The sequence below is a fragment of the Paroedura picta genome, chromosome 8 (genome assembly GCF_049243985.1).
Source record: "Paroedura picta isolate Pp20150507F chromosome 8, Ppicta_v3.0, whole genome shotgun sequence".
In the NCBI taxonomy this organism is placed as follows: domain Eukaryota; kingdom Metazoa; phylum Chordata; class Lepidosauria; order Squamata; family Gekkonidae; genus Paroedura; species Paroedura picta.
The window spans coordinates 48,817,883-48,843,440 of NC_135376.1; the positions used below are offsets into that span (position 1 = coordinate 48,817,883).

At 40.3% G+C, this 25,558-nt stretch overlaps 1 protein-coding gene across 5 annotated transcripts in view; it reads right to left on the reverse strand.

Moving 5' to 3' along the window:
* LOC143843502 (VPS10 domain-containing receptor SorCS1-like) overlaps positions 1–25,558 on the reverse strand; it is a 507,191-nt gene that overhangs the window by 38,611 nt on the left and 443,022 nt on the right. For all 5 annotated transcript variants that reach the window (XM_077349667.1, XM_077349668.1, XM_077349665.1 and 2 more), the window contains 4 exons: positions 21,888–22,021; positions 19,929–20,052; positions 15,858–15,970; positions 12,618–12,749 (listed from right to left, as the gene is read on the reverse strand). In XM_077349667.1, the coding sequence (XP_077205782.1) occupies positions 12,618–12,749; positions 15,858–15,970; positions 19,929–20,052; positions 21,888–22,021 (503 nt within the window). The remainder of the gene's footprint in view (positions 1–12,617; positions 12,750–15,857; positions 15,971–19,928; positions 20,053–21,887; positions 22,022–25,558) is intronic.

Sequence of the window (25,558 nt, forward strand, 5' to 3'; positions counted from 1 at the left end):
GGGCTGATCTCCTCTAGGACTGACCGGTTTGTTCGCCTTGCAGTCCAAGGGACTCGCAAGAGTCTTCTCCAGCACCAGAGTTCAAAAGCCTCAATTCTTTTTGTTGGCAGGGTGATGTCTCTGCTTTTTAGGATGCTGTCTAGATTTGCCATAGCTTTCCTCCCCAGGAGCAAGCGTCTTTTAATTCCTTTGCTGCAGTCCCCATCTGCAGTGATCTTGGAGCCCAGGAAAATAAAATCTGTCACTATCTCCATTTCTTCCCCATCTATTTGCCAGGAATTGAGAGGGCTGGATGCCATGATATTTGTTTTCTTGATGTTGAGTTTCAAGCCAACTTTTGCACTCTCCTCAGCAACACCAAAGAACCTTGAAAAACAATGAAAGGGAGATGCCAAGGTGGATCTGTTTTAAAAATCCTGTAATCAACAATGAAAGACTATGAACACAGTCCTAAAACAACTCCTCCTAAGCAACCCTCACTGAAATCAATGGAAATGGTACTAGTATCACATTTATTTCAATGGAACATATAAGAGTACATCTTGTTAGACTGCACACAAATCTCTAAAATAAAGTTATCAAACTGCATACTCAAGTAGATAGAAATGTATTTTGATGCTATAATCTATTTTTATATTCACTAATTTATCCGTGTACTGAGGGTAGTAGCTAATAAGTTTATTATACACATACACACATACACTCTGAGCTCATTTTTATGCCATCTATTTTAACAGTGTGGCAGTATATTGTTCTTTTGCATCTGAGATCAAGCAAACTATATTAAAGATAAAACTTCTCAGCATTGCAAAACACCTAATTAAGAGTCATCAAGAGTCTTCCCTGTGAAAATAATTAGCTCTCTGAATTAGTCTAGGTCCTTCACAGAGCCTCATTGACTTTATCTGCTTCATTTGCAAAATTAGACACAATGCGCAAAAAATGTTTTTGTAATAGAAACCATTCTTTGCTTATCATTCTCTCATCAATGGACATATAATGAATAATAATAACAAATAAAAGATGAGAAAAGAGGGATTTAATTTACAAAGAGAACAAAACAAATTAATTTGACTTCTAATGTAGTTCTGCTTGAGTATGGGTTGACTTTTTGTCAAAACGTGCACCAATGACCTAATTAGACATAAAAATCTCTCCAAAGACTCAAATGGACACTTCACCTCACATGCTGAAAATGGGTGCCAAATTCTAAAGGGCTGTACAACTAGTTTTGTATACCCAGTGCAATCTTGGATTTGCATTTCCAAGAGTTAAATTACAAGTGACGGAAATGAGATTGGAACTTTGATGGCAAGGAAAATTCAGATTTGGGCCAAGGGATTGACAAAAGGTTGACTGTTCTACGTTATTCTCCCAGATAGGGAACCATAAGAGTAGGGAACCATATGAAGTAAAACTATTGTTTTATCAAGTTCTGCATACCATAAGTGACAGTTCTCTAGGCTATCAGGCAGAACAAGGGATTTCTCAACAACTGCTACCTGGCATACTTGAACTGGAAAAATACAGGAAATTGAATATGGACCTTTTGCACGAACAGCATGTGTTCCACCACTGAGCCACAATCCAAATGGACCTTCCTCAGACGTTCACTAATCCAGGGGTAGTCAACCTGTGGTCCTCCAGATGTTCATGGACTACAATTCCCATGAGCCCCTACCAGCAGATAACTTAGATTGACAATAATGAAGTGCAACAACAAGCAACATAGAACAATAGAAAAATATGGGAAACATTGAATTAACTCAAACTGATAACCCAGTGGGTTGGGCAGAATTATAATGGGTACCATAGGAGGGAGGCTCAGGAAGTGGTGGTACAGGTCGATCTCAACCAAATGCTTTTGCAAACTACTTCTGAACATCTCTTGCCTTGAAAACCCTGAGAAAGCCATTCTCAACATTTTTACCATTGAGAAACCCCTGAAACTTTCTTTATGCTTTGAGAAACCCCAAAAGTGGCACGATCATGTATAATAAGTTTAAGAAGCATAGCTATGTACACTCCCAACCAAACATCTGCATATGGTCATATCAGCCTATAAATTTTTAACAAAGTTTAAAAATATGTAATTAATTAACTCCCGCTCATTTGGGAAACCCTTCCAGGGCTGTCAAGTAACCCCAGGATTTCATGAAACCCTGATTAAGAAAGCAGCTGTGACTTGACAGCACTTTTATCCACCACCACAGTGTTTTCCTTGCCTAAAGAGTTGCACAAGCTCATGAGCAACAGTAGTAACACTGTTAGATGTAGTTGGGCTTCTGTCATGCAACACTTCAGTACAAGCCAAATAATAGCCTTCAGCAAGTGAAAGACACCTAGTGCATGTGGAAGGGTCTTTTGCTTCTTCTCCCTTCCAAAATAAAGATTAACAAATGCTACCAAAATTATATTCGGAATCAGAATCAGAATCAGACTACCTTTATTGGCATAATGAATCAACGGAAAATTATATTCAACTACTTTTCAGGTTATGCATATAGGGCTGGATCCAGACTGATTATCTAGCTGTGGCAGAACAAAATACAAACGTTAGTCTAGAACCAGGCCACAATATAGCTATGTAACTGGAGCTTGAACTATGTTCAAGCTATGCAACACGGCTCCTGATTCGCCCCTCCGAGTGGTACTCAAGGGCCAAGCAGACAATAGGGAGCCGAGCAAAGCGCAGCTCCCCATTGGCTGCTTGCCCCGGCCTCGCCTCGGCCGCCAGGGGACTCACCGCACAGAAGCAACAGACCTCCAAGCCAGTGAGTTCTCCTGGTGACCGCTCCTCCCCGTTGGGAAAGAATCAGGGACGTCACGTCGAAGATGCAGCGTTCCTGTTCCTTTCCTGTCCCCCGCACTCATGCCCCCACCCACCCCAACTCACCTACCCTCAAACCTTCCACGCCCCCGCTGCTGCCCACCCACAAAACATACCCACACACCTACCCCCTACCCCCCTCGATTCCCCCAACCCTTTCCGTGCCCCGGCCCCCACCCATGACGACCCAACGCTCACCGGCCACCTCTGGAGCCACTGCCCTCTCGCCCCTTCCCACCCCCACCCCGACCATCCCTTTCACCGGCCCCTCACCACTACCCTTCTTACCTTTATGCTGTCCTCCGCTTTGCCACCCGTTTTCTCCCCTTGCCGCAGCGCCGCACCTAAGCCGCACTGAGCCTGCTCTAGCCAGCGCAGCCCGCGCTGCCTCTGCCATGGCGCAGGACTCAACCACACGTGCACGGATTCTCACGCATGCCTGGTTGCCCTGGCCACCATGCCGCTACAGCCTCGGCTCTCACCCTGCCCCCCACCCCAAGCCTCCCTGCGTCCCCGCCACCACGCCACCAACAACATGCCTCCCCGCCCGGAGCTCCGGTAAGCTTGGCGGGGGAGCACACCCCAGGTCGTGCCCGCCTACACGGCAGCCCCGCAGCCTTCTCCCGGCCCAGCAACAGCCTTGCCGCGTCACTGATGTGGCAACGCTGTTCCCGGGGCCACGAGAACATCCAACATCGTGCATAGGTTCCCGTGTGCCCAGTGGCCTTCTTCCCACCCCGAGAACAGCCTTGCCCTCTCGCCGCGCAGCGAGCCTGTCCCCGCCCCCCAAAACGCCCCAGATTGCGGGCGGCTGCCTGCGCCCACCCATGCCTTGGGAAGCCTTCGCCCTGCGAAGGCTTCCCCGGGGAGGGTTGCCTAGGGCCCATTTTATTCCACTATAAAATGGGATTCAGTTCTAGTCTTAAAATAATTTGGCAGAATAATTAATTTTGATATTTTAAAGGAAAATTGATTGTGCAGATTTCAAGAGAGTACACTTAATTGCCAATAAAATAATAATGTCATATCAACAGCTGATTTATATACATTTTTATTCATACAAGAATGGTTAGTATGTTTTCACGGAGCAATCTAATCTGTAAAACTGGCTCCAGTATCTTTTGTTTCTTAAGACAACATCCAGTGAAACTTAGAACAGGGCAAAATAAAACCGGAGTCAGTAGGCATTGTTAAGACTACTGAAATTTATTCCAACACAACCTTTCATTAGTCAGTACTTGCTTTTGTGAGTCAGAGGAAGAGAGCCATTTTAAGTATGTAAACTGACAATCCAAATAGGAAACAGAAAGGAAAAATGTAAAGGAAAAGTGCATAGCTGGTGACCATATCAGCCTTGCTATTTTCTCATCAATGGTAGGCAAACTCTTGTCCTCCAATCCCCAGCCCTCGATGATCTGGGGAACGGGGGTGGGGGGAATGAGAGAGGATAGCACAAAGAGTATCTTTATTGGCATAAAACAGCACAGATGATGAAGAATTTGGGAAGAATTTGTCCCGTATCTATGATCTTTGTCACAGAGCAGAGAAATTCTTAGAGCATCACAAAAGATAAAACTCTGAAACCCCACCATTCCTAGGTACCATACCTAAAAACATTCCAAAATTTGCTAGTGCAGGGCAGGCAATGCTAGGCTGCATCCATCTAAGCCTAGCTTATAAATAATGTTTCATACTTAATCTTTTGTAAGCTTCTTTCAAATTGAATTGCTTTATTATTTCTGGTAATTCTGTGGGAGAATGGTGGGTTAGACATTTGCTTTAAAATAGTACTCAGTGGAAAAATGTAGTCTAGAAATGCTAAGAGTGATAAAGATAGAGTTTACATCATTTCAAAAATCCCTGAACTTCATCCCTTGTCGGCATGTGAAATGTCTATACATTTGATACATTCAGCATTTGGTTTCAATATGAAATTTAATTAAATTATAGTGTTTTCATTCAGTGTAATAAATGTACGAATGCAGGAAGCATGAAGGATTTTGCATTCGTTTTCTGTGCAGGTGTGTGTTCCTGTCCACACATGTGTAATACTTCCCTCTAGTGGCTCATTCAAAACAGCTTGTCCTGTGTGTCAGAAGACTGCAACAATCCAGCAGAGAGATACACATATAAACACACACAAGAGTAAATAGAAAAGTATTGCTAACGCACCTGCTCATTCTTTGAGGGTTGCAAGGGCTGTACTATGAGAATTTCATTGGGAATATTTACCCCACCTACCCTACAGCCCTGATCTTGCCCCTTCAGACTTTTTTGTGTTCAAAAAACTCAAAGAAGAATTAAAAGGAACATGATTTAAGTCCCTCAAGGATGTAAAAATTGCCATTTTGGCATGGTGTAAATCCAAGAATGCAGAATTCTTCAGGCAAGGGTTAGTGAGATGGAAACACCACCTTCAGAATTGTATAGACCTAGATGGAAGGTATGTCAAAAAACAACAGCTTTACCTTTGTTATTTTTTTTGTTTAATAACGGTTTCTATGATTTTGTAGAAATACTTTTTGACATCCCTTCACGTGTGTGTGTGTGTTTATGTCAGGCAGTTTAAATTAATGCATACTGCTACATTTAAATATGATTAAGACATATTAACATTACCCTTGAGCACAGTACACGTCCCTTATATGCTTCTATGCCACTCTGTCACTTAATGTCCCATTCCATCCAGCCTCCTTTGCACTACTCACTCATACACAAACACAGAGACACAGAGAGACAACCAGCTAACCAAAAGTCTAGAACTCAGCCTCCTTTATTTTAAAAGGTGGGATATGCATTTAAAGGTTTTAAGTAAAATGATTGTGTTGGGAAAATTAAATTCCTCTTCTATTTCTCACAAAATTGATAGCACTGAAAACTTTGATGATGTCTCTTATGAAAAACAAACAGGGGGCAACCGCTGGCAACTCAGCCCTTCACAAACCTTATTTTAACAGTCATCCATCTTGTTATTTATTAGCCTTGTGCAGCTTTCAGCTGCCCTGTTCATAAGAGGAGTTGTTAAGTGCTCTACTCCCCAGTGCTCCCTGACAACCTCAAGTAGTTCAGACATTATCATTGTCTTTTTATAAGCTGCAGAACTACATCACTAGAACACATCAGGACATCAATTTAGAGGCAACAGACATGGTAGTAGATAACAGTGAGACCTGTTTGGAGATGGTAGGGCTGTTTAGTTACTTGTGCTATCCAAGACTGCAAACTGTCTATCTAGTACATCACTATCTGATGATGAAAAAGCATTGCTACATGGTGAATGAGCTATGGGTGCAACCTGAGAACAAGTGTTATCATATCAGCTGGACTATGACTGAGAGAACTAGATTAAAATCCAGCAAACCCCAGTGTGTGGTATGAATACCTGCGTGCCAGACTGAAGTAATGAGTTTGTGCTTAGTACAATGACCCTCCCCGGAAACAAGCTTGTACCGTTGAAGTTAAGGTTGTCCTCTTGAAGAAGCTGCAAAGAAACCTTCCAGAAGCATCCCACTCTCAAGATGAAAGCTACAAAGTTGGAGTGGCAGGATACAAACGGAATTATATATTAACAAACACACAAATAAAATAACCTTTGGGCCTCATCTTGCTTAGGTATAACAGCAAGTGTGGTTTATGGTTAGAGCATCAGATTAGGATCTAGGAAACCCAAGTATGAATCACTGCTCTGCCATGGAAGCTTGATGAACGACCTTGAGCCAGTCAGACATTCTTAACCTAACCAACCTTAATGGAGAAAACAAGAATAACGTAAAATATTTTGGGTCCCCCATCAGAGAAAAAGGTAAGGTATAATTTAATAAAGTAAATATGTAATCTACCCTCCTGCTACCTGCTTATTTCCAGAAATGAATTTTCAGATATTTGTTAACTTGTTTAATATCACATTCAGATCTCCAGAAAGCAAAGATATGAGCTAGAACTAATCAGGTCTTCTTTAGAAGTTTTAACACAGAGGAATCGACAGAATCTAGTCCCCTGCTGTGTGGTTCTTCATATCCATTTCAGATAGACTGTTCCCAATCCTCTTTTGGTCATTTACTGGCTAGCGTTCAAGAATGTGCCCTACACTCTATGGCCCTGAGTTGTTTTGTGTCACAATAAGAATGACCTAGATAGAAAGCAAAATTTGAAACAGTTAGTGAGGAACTTTCCCTTTTATTATAAGCTTCCCTGAGAGTATGTATACAATGTATTAGCAATGTGTACTATGGGAGGTAGGAGGGATCTTTCCATCTTAGCTTTGTAGGAAACTGTTGTTTTAGGTTAGGGTTTTAATGGGGAGAGCCAGTTTGGTGTAGTGGTTAGGAGTGCGGACTTCTAATCTGGCATGCCAGGTTCGATTCTGCTCTCCCCCACATGCAGCCAGCTGGGTGACCTTGGGCTCGCCACGGCACTGATAAAACTGTTCTGACTGAGCAGTGATATCTGGGCTCTCTCAGCCTCACCCACCCCACAGGGTGTCTGTTGTGGGGAGAGGAATGGGAAGGCGACTGTAAGCCGCTTTGAGCCTCCTTCGGGTAGGGAAAAGCGGCATATAAGAACCAACTCTTCTTCTTCTCTTCTTCTTCTTTATAGCCTGCTTTGAGTCCAAGGAGGAAGGTGGGATATAAATTAAATAAACAGATAAATAAATAAATACCTTGTCACAAAATGGTTCCTTTAACAGTTAGTAATTCATGAAACAGGCACATCATGAACCATGAACCGAACTGACTTTTCCTGGTTCGTGCCCATCTCCATGTTCAATCTTGTTTATCAGGGAGAATGTGATATCTACAATCCCCCCATATGCTTCATCTGCATAGAACACTGTGTGTATATCTGAAAACACATGTGGTACCACACAAAATGGCAACATGTATTGGGAAGATCATGGATGCTGCACCTTCCTGGTACATGAAGTTGAACAGCTACAAACATAACGACTGAAAAAGTCTTCAGCTGTAGACATTGTATTCAGCTGGGTTTCTGGATACAGTAAGCAAAATGATACAAACTTAGAGGTTAGACTGTCTTCCTCAACCAGGCACATAACCACAAAGAGACCTGTTGAAGAGGATTCCTGGTGCCTTCTAAAACAGCAAAGTGACACACCTCATACAGCCCCCCCTAATTTGGGCACAGTTTTAACAGACTTCATGTATAACTATTAATTCAAATTATTAAACTGTGCTAACTTTGGCCATCAGCTAATAATTTCAGTATTGGTTATGGATGAAATGACCCTTTTCTAATATGTGAACAATTCAGGATAAAATGCCATTTCATTCCCATATCAAAAATCTCACATGGACTATAACAGGAGCAAAATCACTAGTGGTATTCTAATTTTTGGTATTCTAATTTCAGCACCCTCTGGATGCTGAAACTCTCAAGCCCAGACAACTGAACAATAGCACAGCTTTAAAGAGATACTCTGGTCTTCTGGATTCAATCTGATACAAGAGCATTGTGTGTGAAGTGGAAACTGATGCCCCACAACCTTACAGGAAATAATTGGTATCAGTTGAATGAAGGCAGACTTCTATAGGAAAACAAAACAAAACAGAATGTAACTGTTATGCTTCAGCAAGTAAGTCATTCAGTTGCCTGGTTTAACACAAGTATGTTGTTGTTGCATGGCAACCACTAAGATACCCTTCCACAAACATCAGCAGAGCTGTCAACCTCTTACAGGTTATTAATATTTTATTGTTGTTTTTTTTATTAATCTATTAATATTGGGGTTATCAGTCAACTCAAGAATATTTTGTTGACAAATGCTCTGTTTTTAAGTACTTAATTAGTTCAACATATATATGTATATCACCAAAAAATCTGAACTGTCTACAGTATTTTAGCAGTGAGAAGCATGACATTATTTTGCTCTTATAAATCTGGAAGAGATTACAAAAGCAAGAATGGCTTCTGCAATATACTGAGTCCTTGCTTGGTCAGAGTGCTTTAGGGATAAACACTCTGATACCTTGCAGCCCCATAGAATACCTGAAACAAGGCCTTTACAAAATATAAAATACAAATTTATAAACAGTAAAATAGAATAAAAGAACTGTATAAAAATATAAAATTTAAGACCAACGAACTGAAGCAGCATACATGAGTACAAAGTGCAAGAGTATTAAGAGCTTGCCTTAACAGTGGTGGCCCTTATTTTCCTTGCAGCCAAAGCAAAAAGAGCAGTTTTATATGATACTTTATCAACCTGATCAGATACGCCCCTTAAAATCTCATTGAGGAATTTGGCCCTGGGTTGAGTGTAAAGTAGGCAATCAAATATGTAATGGGGTAAATCCTCCAGAGCTTGTGCACCACAGATACAAAAACACTGTTTTTTGGCGTATGGTTAAAACGGCCAGGTAAAACCTCTGTGGGCATTGTTTCAAATCGGAGTGATGTGAAAGCTGCTCTGAGTTTGTGGTTAGTGATCTTAATTAGATAAGAGGATCTACGGTGGTCATATTTAAACATATTTAAACCATGTTGCTGAGTGAATTTTCAAAATTTGCATTCTGTCTAGCTGGGCATCACTTTTGAAAATCCAGTCTCTAAGGTGAGAGTTATTAGCTGATGGAAGAGTATATATTTTTACCTACTGCTTAGACTGGAGTACTTCATATATGCCATGTGGAATCTGTTCTACTTCCTACCGCTGAAGGTCTCTTTTCTTGTATAGAGTAAGAAAAAAGAAGACTCCCTTTGCTGATCAAAGGCCAGATCAAAGAACTTTGGTGGATTCCTAGAGAGGTGTGACATCATGGCTGGGTTTTCCCAGAAGAGTAGTCATGCCACTGTGGCCATTACAAAAAATTCGTCTACTGCTTTGGAATTCCTTCTCTTGAAATGAATGATCTGTGCATCATTATTATTTTCTAAAGATTAAAATCTGCAGTTTAGCATACCTCATGCTACATTTCTGGTGCATCTTTAGGCAATGAGGAAGTGCATGGTGCAAATGTCATAAGAATGTTTTTGATCGCTCTTATAGATGAAATATTTAAAAAATGGAACTGTGACAAAAGTGTGGATGGGAATAATAGGAGGGGGGCCAATACCTAATATTTACAGCCAGATAAGTATATAGAAAAAGAATGCTGCATTGATTTGCAGCTCCACAAAAACTGGGAAAGGATGAAATGGGCTAGACCAAACCAGGTTTTCTGTTCAATCTCAGCCCATTCTACTCCTTATTATAGCCCCTGTTCCATGTGGCATTTGTACACGGAGGTCCTACCAACCCAAGCAAAGTCTTCTTGATGATTAAAGAGGACCTCTTTTTACCAGTGGAAAAACTGAAGGGGCCCAACTGAGTATCTGTTTCCATTACTGACAAAGAATTTTAAGAATAAGAAAACAGAATGCTAGGTTGGGAAACAGTGATGGTATGCATGTAATTCCCCTGATGAAGTAAAACATACATATTGTTCCGCATGTTAAGAAGCCAAAAAAGATAATGCTCCTCAGGAAATTAGTATCAGTAAATCAAGAATAATTCCTGTAACACAGCAAATTACAGTCTTGTCCCTTCAGGAAGCACAGTGTTAGATGCCGGAATCCCCGTTGAAAGCTATACCAATCTCATCTCTCCTCTGAAGGCACCGATGATAACACCAGTGCCACAATTCTTTATGACCATAAAGCGTCTGGGAATGCATGGGAAAAAATATCTGTGTAATAATTTGTGGAATACAATAAGCAGCCAAGTGCCTAAGGCGAGTTGGGTCAGTTGTAAATTTGCCATTCTGTGTACTGCCTCCTTTTCAAATTTATGAAGTGGGAGGGCTGCCCACAGAGCAGTAAATCTCTGTTCTTGATGTTTATTCCTTGCACAGGAAGAAAATTACAAAGCTAAGTAGTTTGTCAAGCAAGATGAAAGCCAAATGGGTAAAATGAGAAGCCATAAACTTCACATAACTTCAGCTTGGCCACTGTGCCCCAGTTGAGGCAAAGCTGACATGCAGTGAAAGCAGAAGTGAAAGAAAACTGGGTGAGAGATCCATTGCTGTGCCTTCTCAAATATTCTCTTTAAATATTGACTAGTCAGGATTCTTCTCAAGTTCCTAAATCCAATAGTGTTCACACACTAAATTGGGGGGAAAATAAAATCCAGCTTTAGAAACCAAATTTGTCCTCTGAGAATTGGCTTGAGAACTGTTTCCTCAAATTTGCTTCAATTGCTTTGGACACAGCAAAATAGCCTACCTTGCCCAATCACTTGTTTAAACAGGGCTATCATCCATGCAAAGAAGCTGTGCATGCCATTGAAATGTTTTGCATGAGTAGAAGCTCAGGTTAAATAAGTGACTACAAAATTGCACAGCTGAAAACTTTTTCTTGTAAGCATGACCTCTGCATCTGTCATGAAAGCAGCAGCAAAACATTGGAGATGGAAAGCATGAAACACATTTATCAGCAATAAGTGGGAATTGCCAGGTGTTCAACAAGACAGCACTCCTTGAAACAGATAGTACAGTATTGCTGTGTACACATTGGATTAAGTATCTCATGGTTTCCAAAACTACACCAACTGTTCTGCTATATTCAAAAAAGCACTTATCCATAGTCTCTCCAATTGTCTTGAAAACTGAACAAAGGGCATGACTTCTGCTGAGGCCCTTAGACCCAGTCATGTTATGATGTCATCAATAACTATGAGACTTTATGAGCCCATGAGTTTGGATAAGGTTTCAGAAAACAGTCAATGAATTAATCACATTTATTCCAGATTATCCCCAGAATTAATGTGCAAGTTCACTCATTCATAGTGCAATTTTATAATGCTAATATTTCCCTTGTTGAAATATTGTTCTAATTCTAGTTGGTATGTTATTGTTGTTATATTGTTATGTTCTTATATTGATACTGATACTGTTCCATGTAAATCTTCCAAAATGTTTTCTGTAAACTGCCCAGAGCCGTAGGGAAGGGTGGTATAAATACATACATACATACATACATACATACATACATACATACATACATACATACATACATACATACATACATACATACATACATACATACATACATACATACATAAATAAAATATCAGGCAGAGTGAAAATCTTCAAAATGCACACTGTATCTGAATTTATCTGGAGCACAGCAATAAGGTATTGCACAGTAGTGAATCTCTGCTCACAAAATGCCCAGAATCTTTGCATTTATATACATTATATTGCCTGGACAAAACTTATCAGCTTTAAGTCCATCAGTCTTCAGCTAACTTTGATTTTATGAAAAATATATTCAGTGATTGGAAGGCTATAATTATACATAGAAGTATAAGTGCATACACATTGGATTGGCTCTGGAACTGTAAGAAAACAGTAGTGCTTGTAGAAGACAGCTTTCTGGCTTTCCCCTCTTTCCTCCTGAAATTCCACATCTGGGAGGTGGACCTTCCAGAATAGGGTGGATACGACGTGGGTGCTAACTGGAAGGAGGGAATTGTTCCCCCTTCCAGTATCATAATATTTCCCCAGATCTTTAAGGAATACATCATATATATGTATGTTCTGTCCCTATATGGAAAAATATATTGGGTGAGAATGATCCATTTATCTTCTCAGTGATAATGGTTTTGCAGTGGATCACACATGCATTGTGCTTTGAGTTCTTAAATATGCTGCAATGTGAAAAGCAATTTCAGTTCCCCCCATATCCTGCATGGAAATGTCAAGTAATATTTTGCTATCATCTTATTATATCATAATTACACCTTCCTTCCACTTATGAAATACACATTTTGAATAATGAAAATCTATACCTGTTGCAGATCTTCCATTGTCTGTTTGTCTTCTTCTGTCGGGTCCTTATAGGGCAAAATGAAGAGTTCAGCAGATGTGGGTAAACCAGGCAGGACTGCCACCAAAATGTGTTTGCTGGAAATAGATGTTGCCTGGTATATGGAGCAAGAAGATAAGAGTAAACAGGGGTAGCAGCAGTCTGATGTAGTCAGTCAAACAAGCAGACACTTAACAATTGGGTTCATTGGCTACTTTAAATGAGAAAATTATAATTTATATATGGATTGGTTTATAGGCTACAGCCAAACTGAATTTAAAAGATTTCCTTCCTAAGGTTCAAATTTAAATGTTGGCGAATTAAATTTTGTGCATATTACAACCCCCACCCTACACACATACACACCTGTGTTCAAGTCTATCTGAATAAATTGTCATTAGAACAATGAGTTGAGTCCAACCAACTTTTCTGGTATTTGAAAAGGGAGTGGGAGGGTCTCCCTTTATCACCAAAAGACCTATTGTGAGGATTATAGGCGAGACTGAACTGAAAAGCTGGCTGGATCCAATCTAATGTTTTCAAAAAGATAACATTTGCAAGATTTTCATGATATGCACATATCCCATCCAAAGGGCAGTCATAGGCAAATACTCTTGGAAGAAAACAAAGAAAACAAAAAAGACAAAACACAAACATGTGCCATGATCTAACATTTTCTTAAACAGTAAGAAGCAATCACAGGACAAGTTCAGGCATTTATTGCATGCTACTGGGCATATACTTTCACCCTCACATTGTTGCAGCAACGTAAATATATACCTCTACAGGAGTTCTCATATCCCATGTAAAGTGTATTTGGGCACAAAGAGCCCAAACAAGAAGTAATCTAGAGTATATCAGGTGATCTATATCTCTCTCACCAAAAAACCTTCTTATAATTCCCCCTGGGTTATTGAATAAAGTACATCATTAGGTGTTTGTTTTAAATTTCCTTACAGCAGCAAAATGGTACTGGAAATTAAGTAATCTGGTGTGACATTTAGGAACAAGAAATTCTGGAAGCATAATAATAATGAAAGAAAGCCACTAGCCAATGCAATGTAAATATTAGTACAATCTCAAAGTTGACAGGAGACCCAAACTGAACCCTCTCATGCCTGCAATATCCATTTTCATCATCATTTACATGCCATAATAATAAGCTCTGATTCAAAAGTATCAGATTATCTTGACATTTGCTTGAGAAATGTGGAACAGACACCAAATGGAAACTGCACAGCATCTGTCCCAGTTTAATGGCAGACATTTGGGGGGACTGGCTACAAGTGAAATTCATATTTATGAATGTACATATCTTCTTGATCCCCTGTAGGCCCTGGAACCCTCCGGAACTCCTTTGCTGAGACTCCATCAAATATCTGGTCTACTGATGGGTCCTTTTACAGAAGCTGTTCTTTCTGCTAGCATACTGCACACTTCAGGTCCTTTCTTGTGTTATAGTCAATAACAGACAACACTATCCCAGCACATCCAAATAAGGGCTTCTTGGTCCTCTGCAGCTAACACTACCATCATGGTGCATGAAATTGTAAGTGGAATCACTTCTTTGATCTGTGTTGGGTACACTTATTCCATAGAGAAAATACACAGAAGAAATAGAATTTTAGTTTTTCCTCCATGGCTAACCAAAAGCAGCTGTGGTGATTAATGAACTGTATTATCATAGCTCAAGTACAGGAAAACCCACAGTAAACCAGAAAGACTTTCTACATCTTAATGTTACCACAGATTCTGTAAAGTTGTTACATGATAACATGTCAGACTGAAGCAACATAAACTGAAGGTAAAATGCAATAAGAACAAAAAATAACTAGGGGTGTACAAAAAGAAAACTAGGAGTGTGCTCTTCAAACAATAACTATTCATTTCAAATGTGAATTTTGGGTAAGTTATTCATTAACCTGAATTTTGCGAGTATCTTTTCTGATGCAGTGGAAAAGAACTAGAGTCCAGTAGGGCTTTAAAGACTAAAACATGTGGCAGGGTATGAACTTTTGTGAGTCATGGCTCACTTCTTGAGATACAACTAGAATGTGAGTTCATCTTTCCTATATATTGGGAAATGAAGTGATTTCAGATGCCATCTGTCATTCACTTTAGCAAGTAAATGACAATAGAGGTAAATGACAATAGCAGGCATGATTGGATTATGAAGAGGGGCAGCAGACATGGAGAAATCAGCATAGGCAATAAGACAGGAAACCTAGGTCTTGATTCAGTCCAGATGGATGTATTGTCTTGAGCTTAATTATTAGTTGCAATTCACCAGTCTCTCTTTCTAATCTCCCTTAGAAATTATTTTGTAAGAGAACTGCTACTCTTAGGTCAGTATTGCAAATGAATGTCCTGTGAATGGGAAACATTTGCCTGCTAACATCATTTGGCTTCTGAAATCACACCACTTTCCAAAAATATAGGACACATGGATTCATATTCTACCTGTATCCGAAGAAGCTCATACCATGCCACATTTTTTAAGTCTTCAAGGTCTTACTGGACTTTTGCCTTTTTGTCCTGGTACAAGACACTACCCATCTTGATCTTTGATCTTTTTCTCATTCACGATTCCATTTTGAATTTCCTTCAGATTCTGGAATACTGGGTACACTTGCCCCATCCCCCTACCCTGGAGCAGAAGTGGGGAGATATGAAGAGAGAGGAAGCTGGTAAACAGCTGTTATTCAACATCTCTGATCCCTTTGAATTTTAAAGGGATACTTGTTTCTGGCCTCTTTCTGTAGACAATTATGAAAAGGAACTAGGTATTGCCAAGTTGCTGTTCTTCAGATCCAGCTTTCACTCTCTTTTTTCCCAGTCCTGACCTCCCTGAAACCCAAAACATTCCAAACATTCCTGAAGATATTTTTAATTATTCCAAGAATGTTGAGAGTGTTTTAGGTAGACCCTCCAAAATCAACATTTTAGGTGGCTTGGGAATATCCAAGTGTATAACCCTGGAAAAAACCTTAGCATTGACATAAGATATTGTCTAAACTGTGAATAATAAGAAAAAAAACAACTTAATTAACCTTAATCTATAATCTGTGTCTGCTCTCCCCATTGCTATTGGGATGTCACAAGGTCAATCTCATGTCTGAAATTAGATTATAGAAGAATTTTTCAGCTTGTAAGCCTGGTGGAAACACAAGCAATGTGAAAGAAAGGCACGAGTCAGAAGTAGTAGCATTTTTTCCTCACTTACTTCAACAAGTGCTCTTTTAATAACTCGACTGATGTCCCGTCTCCATTCAGGAATGTCAGGGTTGTATTCATCAAGATTTGGAGAGAAGGCTAGCCTTAAAGACTGAAATTGTTCTAGAGAAGGGGAAAAAAACACACAGAAATGTCATAAGTGAAAATTCTTTAAACAAGGCAACTGAATTTTTGAAAACTTACTTCACTTACTCAAAAATATTAATTCACATTCTTGTTGTTTGTAATTTGTTGGTCTAGTTGCTGAGACTATCTTCCGTCATCTTCTTCTGGCTCACTAATTCTCTCCATTCTGGTTATGAACTTTAAAGCCCTTCATGGCCTAGGACCCACATATCTAAATGACTATCTCTCCATATGTGTCTAATTCCCAACTACAGTCCTTAGCTGCTACCTACTGGCTGTTTCCTCAATAAAGGGAGCCTGCTTGACATCAACAAGAACCAGCACTTCATCATAGCTCTCATTCAGTGGAACAGGATCCCTGAGCAGGTGAGGAGGAGGCTTTTCTTTAGGAGGCACTGCAAGACAAATTTTGTTTCCAGGGTATTTAATGAGGCACAACCTGAAAAGTCTTTTGGAGCTACCTGGGTTATTTGTGGGTTTTGTCAGTTTTAAGCTGCAGTGTTTTAATAATGACTTTTTAAGCCACCTTGACCCACAGGAAAAACAGAATATAAATATGCTAGTTAATAATAACCAAAGTTGGTCAGTCATCCGATCTTTTCATTTAAGAACTATAGAAAATTTTTCAGTCCAGCTGAGTACACTGAAAGTAGTGCAGCAGATATTCCACTCTAATAAACAGGATAACATGGGTGACATGACACTGAGGTTTAAGGTAAATTCAGGGTCATTTAACATGACATCATTTCTAGGTGTATGGGAAGTAACAGGGCATCAGGACACTGACAATGTTCCCCCACGTTTCCTGCCATTTCCCCCTTCATTGGCCAACTGAACAGGTGCCACACACACACACACTCCAGTTGGCAAATAGCAAGCCTGGCAAAATATTACATGAAAAATTTATCACAAGGCTATTTTGGAAGGTTCAAAGTAGTGCATTCAACCAGAATTTGTGCTCAAAGTTTGCAATTGTCATCTGCTACAAGTGGTCTGCAAACTTAAATGGACTCCGGGGAATGGTAGAGGACAGGAAGGCCTGGAGGATCATTGTCCATGGGGTCCCAATAGGTCGGACACGACTTCGCACCTAACAACAACAACAAGTGGTCTAAAACACCTACCTAGAACAATCTATCTATAACTAGGGATGTGCAAAAAACCCTGATACTTTTTTGATTCAGGTATATTGGCCATGAAAAATACTGATATTTCCTGATATTTAAAAAACAACATTTTTCTTTGGTTCAAGGCATTTAAAGGGACCAAGATCCATTTAAATGCCTCAACATCCCTTGTATCTGAGTGGGGATGGGTTTGAACTGGACTACCTGCACAGCCTGCCAAACAGCTGAGTCTGTAGAGCAAACCTCTCTCTGCAAGTGTGGCTTGGTGACTACTAGGGGGCCTGGGTTGAACAGCTGATCCTTTGGAGAGGATCATCCCCATCCCTACAGAATGGGCAGGGGTTCCCCTGCCACAACCCACCAAACAGCTGATTCTGTGGAAAGAATTCCATAGGGTCTGCAGGGATCTGCCAGCCATTTAAACTTAACTGTTCATGGGCAGACGCATCAACAATTGGGCTTAAATGGGTGGTAATTACTTTAATGATCTATTTTGCTTCCTTTCCTTTGGGCTCAGCAAACAGTTACATTTAAATGGATGACAGCCATTTGAGAAATACCTTTTCCTCCCTCCTGCTTGGAAGCTGCGGGCCCTGCGGAATCTTTCATCGTTCCGCAGGGCCTGCAAAACGGAGCTCTTCCGCGAGGTTTACGGTTGAGGCCAAGGCTGACAATATAGACCTATGCCCTCCCTCCGGGATTTAGGATTAGGACCTGAAGTAAACACCATCAGGACCTGAAGTAAACATCATCAGGACCTCCTCTCCACCCGCCAGTAGTGGAAGGGGGGGAAGTTGAGTTGCCGATCTTGCCATGTTGGTAATGCTGGGAATGTAATTATTGTTTTAATGGGGTTTTAATGGGGATTTTAGGATGTTGTAACCCGCCACGAGCTGCAAGGGAGTGGCGGGGAATAAATATTATAATAATAATAATAATAATAATAATAATAATAATAATAATAATAATAATAATAATAATAATAATAATAAAGTATGTGTGGGGAGGAAGAAAAATGGACAGGTGATTAGTAAAGCTGAATATGCCCAAATAAATGCCAGGAAAATAATCCCAGCTTTTATTTGGGCCAGCTCTACAGATAGCCAGAACAGATTAGAGAATCTTTATCTGACTTGGAAAATATCAAAAGAAATAACAGTAATATATTTTTTTAGCTTGAATATACACAATGTTCATGCCTATCTATGACCATTTACACACTGGAGTTTTCATGCCAGGCTGCAGGCTGGAGTTTAGTTGTGGCAGGTTGCTATACCTCTTCCTGCACCCACACAGGGGAGCATTTGACCGGATACACCTCATCCACCCCTGATTTGTGTTCCTGCACGGGAGCTGGGGCAGTGAAGTTCCCAGTGCATAAATAGTCTATAACTCTGACCAAACTCTATATGGTTTTACATGACTGAGTTACAGCTGTTTTATTTGCTGCTTTTCAGAATGCCATTTAGATTCTGCAGAGTTAGGAATTTGGTGCCTCCTGCAATGATTCTTAAGCATTTTTTGAACAGAAGCATTGGGTCAATTTTTTCTTAAATCAATTTCAACTTAGAACTGACCCCCCAAAAAAAACTCTTAATATTGGAAAGCCCAAGGATCTATGAGCAATCAACTCATTAAGTGTTGCGGGTATTTGAACTAGCCTACTGAGACTTTGATATCTGACAAAAAAACTCATTTGCAGTGGTTACTCTGATATTTTTGCTTTTTGCCTCCACCCAAAATGCAGGCATCTTATGTAGCAATTAGAATATTTGTCTTTTGAAAGCATGCAAATGAAACACTCTTCTTCAAAATAAGTGAAGCAGCCTGGCAATTAGTTGAAAGGGCTGAGCAGCAGGGGGAACTCAGACAAGGGAATTTAAGAAAAAGTCTTACACTAAACTCAGTGTTTGAAATATGGGGGAAGTGTTCTTGGTGCAAGTTAGACATCCATTTTGTGGGAGATCTGAGCACTTCATAAACATTTTCAGCTTATATCTCTTTTATCTGGCATAATCTTGGGAGTATTGAATTGGGAATTGCATATGCAAACTGCATTTCAATCGAAAGTACATTTCATACTGAATGGGGAAAGGACAAAAATATCTAAAACATCACATCTGTTTTTTAATATCATAGTTAAATCTCCCAGACATGGTTATTGCTTCATTTTTACAAATGTTTAGCAGTATCACAAAGTGTTTGGATAGTATGATACAACCGATATATCTGGTAACTGTTATATCTGGAGAGCCAACTTGGTGTAGTGGTTAAGAGTGCCAACTTCTAATCTGGCGAGCCTGGTTTGATTCCCCGCTCTCCCACATGCAGCCTGCTGGGTGACCTTGGGGTCACCACAGCACTGATAAAGATGTTCTGACCGAGCAGTAATATCAGGGCTTTCTCAGACTCACCTACCTCACAGGGTGTCTCTTGTGGGGAGAGGAAAGGGAAGATGAATGTAAGCCTCTTTAAGACTCCTTCTGGTAGAGAAAAGCGGCACATAAGAACCAACTTAAAACTGACATAGATACATGGCTTTCCTTGACTTACTAAGTCCATTTGGGATCCAAAGTCTACAACAATGACATAAAGCTCTGAACATAATGGATATCTTTCACATCCTTACAGCTATAGGTCAGAGGGAATATACTGGCTTTTCAATGGCTATTGTTCTCGACAACCTGATTTAGAGGCCATACATACGTCTCATTTTGTGTGGTTTTATCTTGCTTATCTCCATGTAGCACACTGAGAACATATTCAAGGTGCTTTCGGTATGAACTAACAAAAGCAATAGGGCTCACCATATACTGCAATTGTCTTTGTGTCCTGAAGAATGGCATTCCCTGCAGAAACTTGCACTGTGATCGTGTTCATCCCTTCTGCAGAAAATGTAAATGTAATGCTCCCTTCCAAGGTGATCAGTGGCTGCAAAGAAACAAGAAAAGAATGGGGAGTATAATCCTGTTGTGTGTCTGATTTGTAGGTACGCAAAGAGTCAGGCAATGATCTTCCTCCTGACTTATTGCAAAGCTACCTGTTTGAATGGAGCACTGGCCTGGAGTAGCGCACAAAGGAGCAACTATAATATTATTCTGCTTCAGGAATCTTAGAAGCAGACATTTGGAAAGGATCAACAGAATATTTAGTAGAAAGATTATCTGTAAAGCCTTACTGATATATTCACATTATCCGGATCAGAGTGCACAAAAAGCAGATGAATGGCAGGAGTGTCTCTGAAGAGAACTCCAGAGTGAGGTGGAAATATCCTAGAATTACCAACTAACATGACCTGGATCAATATTTCTTTGTCATCCTGACTCACAATTATAAGTTCAACAATGTGGAAACCCCCCATGAGACATTTTTTTTTAATGGGATACTGACCGAAAGGCAGACTGGAAAAAAGTAACACACACACACACAAAAGTCTATACACCATTTTAGAGAAGGTTTTTTTCACCACTGAGTGGTCAGCTACACAGGTCCAACCAAGGCTTATGATGACTAGTTGTAAATAAGTAAGAATGAGATTAAAAATGATAGGTAGCATCAAAGCATGGTTGAATCTCAAAAAAGGCTACTCATGTAAGTTTGCAGTACACGGCACACTATTGTCACCACTAGTATACAAACAAATTGGATGGGATCAAAACTTGGGATTTATGTGTCAGAGATGACCAATGGGTATTCTTTTCATCATCCACATGCTCCCATCAATGTACATGTTGGGTTGGATCCCAATTTTCTATCAGCACAACACAATTTTTTTGCATGTCATCTCACAGATCTCCCAAGGGACCCCACAGACCTCTATAAAATGCTGCTCCTGCAGGTTAACTAACCCCAAGTCATGACATGGTGAGGTCTGCAGAGGAAGGTGGAAATTGGTGGAAACTACCCATTTCTGGATCCAAGCCATTACCACTCAACTCTGTACCTAAGAAAAACTTTGTCAGTCATCTTTGCCTCACATCCCTTTATTCCCCACTGAAAATTGAAGGAGCCTGTGAGAAGTGTAGCAATACAAATAAAGAACAATTTGATCAGGCACCTGTTAAGATTCCTCCAAAACACAAATGAGGCAGTAAAAAAAGGGGGTGTCTTTTTTATGCCTATTCTTTTATGCTAAATACAGTCCGTAGGCAGAGAAATGTGCTACATATCATTTCACTTCTCCTAGTGTGTGGTAATGAGGCATTCTTTCAGCTTTACTGCACAAATGAGAACTTCAAATAGGTTGAGCAGTATGAAAGTGTAGGTGTTGGTACTCTAGGCAAACATTCCTTTTTTTATTAGGCCTACAAAGCACATGGATTAGAATTTACAGTTTAAACCCTGGAGCAGTGCAGAGGGAGCATCAGCCAGATTTAAAACTTCTATCTCTCAAGTCTGGGTTTCTAACATGACTTTTCTTTTCTTCTTCTTTTAATTGAAAAGAATCTATATTTTACATAAGAGAAAGAGAGAAAAAGGCCCACATCTTGGAATCTTTTATAATCTGTCACTGTGCAGTTTTCTCAGTTTGATCTCTTCAGCCGTGTCCAATAGGGGATTGGTGATTCGCATAAGATGCAAATGAGGACTAAACGGAGAGAGTTAAGCAAGTTTATAAAAAGCTGATTTGCAACATAAAAGTGCTGAGAATTGCTCTCTGTGATTTGCAGCAGTCTGTAATCCGTTCCTCAAGAGAATTTGAAAGCCCCACAATAATGTCATTATGTCATGATTTGACAATTATTTTAGCTGCATAAACTACAAACCTCAGTGTTGTTTCCAAACCACCAGATGTAAGTTAATGTTCCAACTTGACTGGGCCACAGCACTGCAGTGGCATTAACTTCTTTGTTCTTTGTTGTTACAAATGGCAGTGATAAGTGGACATGTTCCAAAGGACCTGAAATCAAGGAGGGGGAGGAAATTAGTTTTGTCCATTAATATTCTAATGTTGTCCTGTCCTTCTCCTTAGCTTCAATAAGTATTGCAAGCTTCTTTCTTTCTTATATAACAAAATGGCAACATCAAATAATTTCTCTGTGTGTATGAGATTCCTAGATATAAATCACAATATGTTATTACACAGGCTGCATTCATACTACAGAGTTATGGACAAGTGATGCTTCCACAATTATTTTGGCATAAGTACAGTCAAAGAGAAAGCAACCTGCTCACTTTAGGAAGTTTCAACAAGTTTCAATATCAAGAAGGATCAAATGTGAAACTTTTTTTACCACAGGTGCACTACTCATCTGACAGAAGACGGGAGTACCTGATACTCATGGTGAAAAGACAATTTAGGTTAATTTCACATGATACAGAGTGTTCGTTGCCCCACATACATATTGATTTTACTACAAACAGGATTGCTAGCCCAGTGCTGGTAACTGGTAGGAGTCTGGAGGGGGACAGTGACAATTTGGGGACAGGCTACAACATCACTGGAAGTGACTGTGTTGCATTGAACTCTAGGGTTTCCTCAATATTCTGCGGTATAAACCGTAGTGATCAGGAAAAATCCTATGGTGCCATGTGCTGCAATAATGGCACTCCTGGTTTCTTAGCTAGAAGTGATATCATGGTGCCATTTCTCTTCCAACTGCTCCAATAAGTACTGTGGAGGGACTGGGAACAACGGTTGAGTTTCTTCACTGGAACAAGGCATCTGGCAACAAAGACTCAGTGGTTCAATGGATGAGAATTTAATTGGTACATAGAAGGTTCTGTCTTTGGTCGCTAGTACTTCCTATTAAATTGCCTTGGATAGCAACATATGGTTGAAGGGTTGGAATCCATGCCTTTGGAGGAGAGGTTGGGTATGTATAGCTTAGAGAAGTGGAGGGCAAGGGGTGATATGACAGCTGTGTGATATGAAAAGGGTAGATATGTTGAAGAGGGGGCATCTTGTTTATTGGAACTTTAGAGACAAGGACATTTGTGTATCCATGATTTGTTTTTCTACTAAGGCCATGTTTTACCTTAGGGTATAATTACTATTAAGTCATTAAGTTAGGATATATCACCAGTATATTGTTTGTCTTGCAGGGGGATATAGTCGCACCTTGATAAAGATACAGGCACATCTTACTTAGGCAAAAAATTGGCTACAACCTTTTATTTAACAATTGAATGTGTCATCAAACATGGGAGCAGATCAGGCCCTCTTGTGATCAGCCGACTGCAAGGCAGCCCCTGTCAGAAGGCCCCCCATTTCAAAGAGGCCAGCTGACCCACGGGAGGTGGCAACTGGTGGGAATCCAATGGGTATCCACCTCTGTTGGTTTCCAACTGCTGCCCAGGAATGCAAGCTCTCCCTGAGCTCTGCATCCCCGCAGTTCCTTAGGTTGGCCCCCAACCCCAGGGGAGGCCAGCACACAGGCTAAACTACCCCAAGCCAATCCGCTCTATCTACCGCAGTCTGCCAGCTGTGAGAATTAACATAACAGATCTCTATAATAATGAACTACCATAAACCTAAACAGAAAACTTTTCAAAACATTCAGTTACAAAGGAGAGAGGGTGGGTTTTTGATGCTCGGGCTCCTAGGAGGGAAAGAGGCCAGGCACACTCTGTCCACTGCTTGGACATCTGCCTGGCCCTGCCTCCCATCTTCGTCACTGTGCTACCACACACCACCCCGGAAGCTGCTAGGACTGCGAGCCCGGCATGCCTGCAAGTGTCTTCTTCGGCATGCCTCCCCCACTGCAGCAATCGGCAGCCTCACTGACTCTCAGGAACATTTCTTCATCATTTCAAGGAGTTAATGAACATGGAGGAATGTAGGATTTTGTTCTCTTATTTATCAGTTACCAAGCCTAATGCTGGTGGAGGGAAGCAGGTTACATTTGGGGTTATGGTTAGCCATGAGTAGTTCCTCATTGTTTGTTTCTCAGTGACAAATGTGAACAAAGATAAACAATAAGATTATGGACAAGATGAAAAAGAGTAGCCGCCTCTGAGCACTACAGAAGCCATAGCATGACATGTTGCTGTGGGATGCAGCATCAGTTTTGTATTGTGTACAAGTATTCCATCATAATAACAAAAGGATAAAGTGATCTATTGTGCCATTGTGATTTGCCATATTGACAGACACCACAGGTCATGAATGGTGCTGTATAATAGTTTCAGAGGATAGCCAGGTTGGTCTGCTGGATACAAGTCCAGTAATGCCTTTGAGCCCATCAAGAATTTCAGGGTACAAACTTTCGAGAGCCAAAATTCCCTTCATGTGATAAGTGACAAAGGAACTTTTCACTCTCAAGACCTTTTGTCCCCCCAATCTTGTTAGTTTCTAAAGTGCTGTAGGATTCAAAACTAATTATGCTGTAAAATACAACCCTTAAAGAAAATCTTGCCTTGGAACTTCATTTCATGGTCATTATTGTCAGTTTATTTTCTTTAAAAGTATATTCCAAATGAAAGACAGAGGGCAGTAGGGACAAGTGTAATTTTTCTGCTGTTTTGCAAATTATCTGTGCAAAGGAAATAAGTGACAAGAGAAGGAACTTTACAGCTGGGATTACTGAATATGAATAAGTGCTGGCAACAGATTCCTGCTGAGAATAAATACTTTGCTGTTGATTTAGAGCAATCTCTATCTTTGTGGTGAATGTGATATTCTCGGACTGTTTGGATTTTATGAAAATACTCCCTTATATTAACACTATCATTACCTGCTGAGAATTTAGCCTTTCTATGCCAAGGTACGGTCCTGAGTACCAAAAATGTTATCGTTCAATCCATTTTATTTTAGCAAAACATTTATAGCCTGCTTTTCCATGTGGCTCAAGGCAGCTTACCATAATATTCAAAACATTTTTGGTTAAGAAAAGAAATAAAATAGCCACCCCCTAATCCCTTCCCTCTCCTGCCTTAAAACAAGTCTGCCATTCAAACCCCCTCAACATCCTTGGTGAACAAGGTTCATGAAGGTCTTCACAAATCATAACTAGTACCTTGAATTGAACTCAGAAACAGAGTGGCAGGCAATATAGTTGCTTCAAAATGGGTAACATATATTCCCATTAGCCAGCCTCTGACAGTAGGTGGGCTGCTGCATACTGGATCAGCTGTTGCTTCCAGCTTTTCCTCTAGAACAGCTCCCCATATAGCATGTTGCAGTAATCCAGCCAAGAGATTCCAAAAGCATGAATCAGTGTAGCCAGAACTGCTGAGTCTAGATAGTGAGAGTTAGTGAATCAGATGTAACTGGCTACTATGCCAACCTGCCTTTCAAACACCAAGGCAGGGTCCATGAGAAACACCAAGTTCTTATTCTGCTCTGAAAAAGCGAATGGAGTTCCATCAGACAATTGCTCTAGAATGTCAGCCTTCCCTACCAGCATTACTTCTGTCTTGTCTGGATTCAGCTTCAGTTCTTCCTTAGCCACCTGACTACAGCCTTTAAATACTTTTACTAGCCATTGTAAGGATA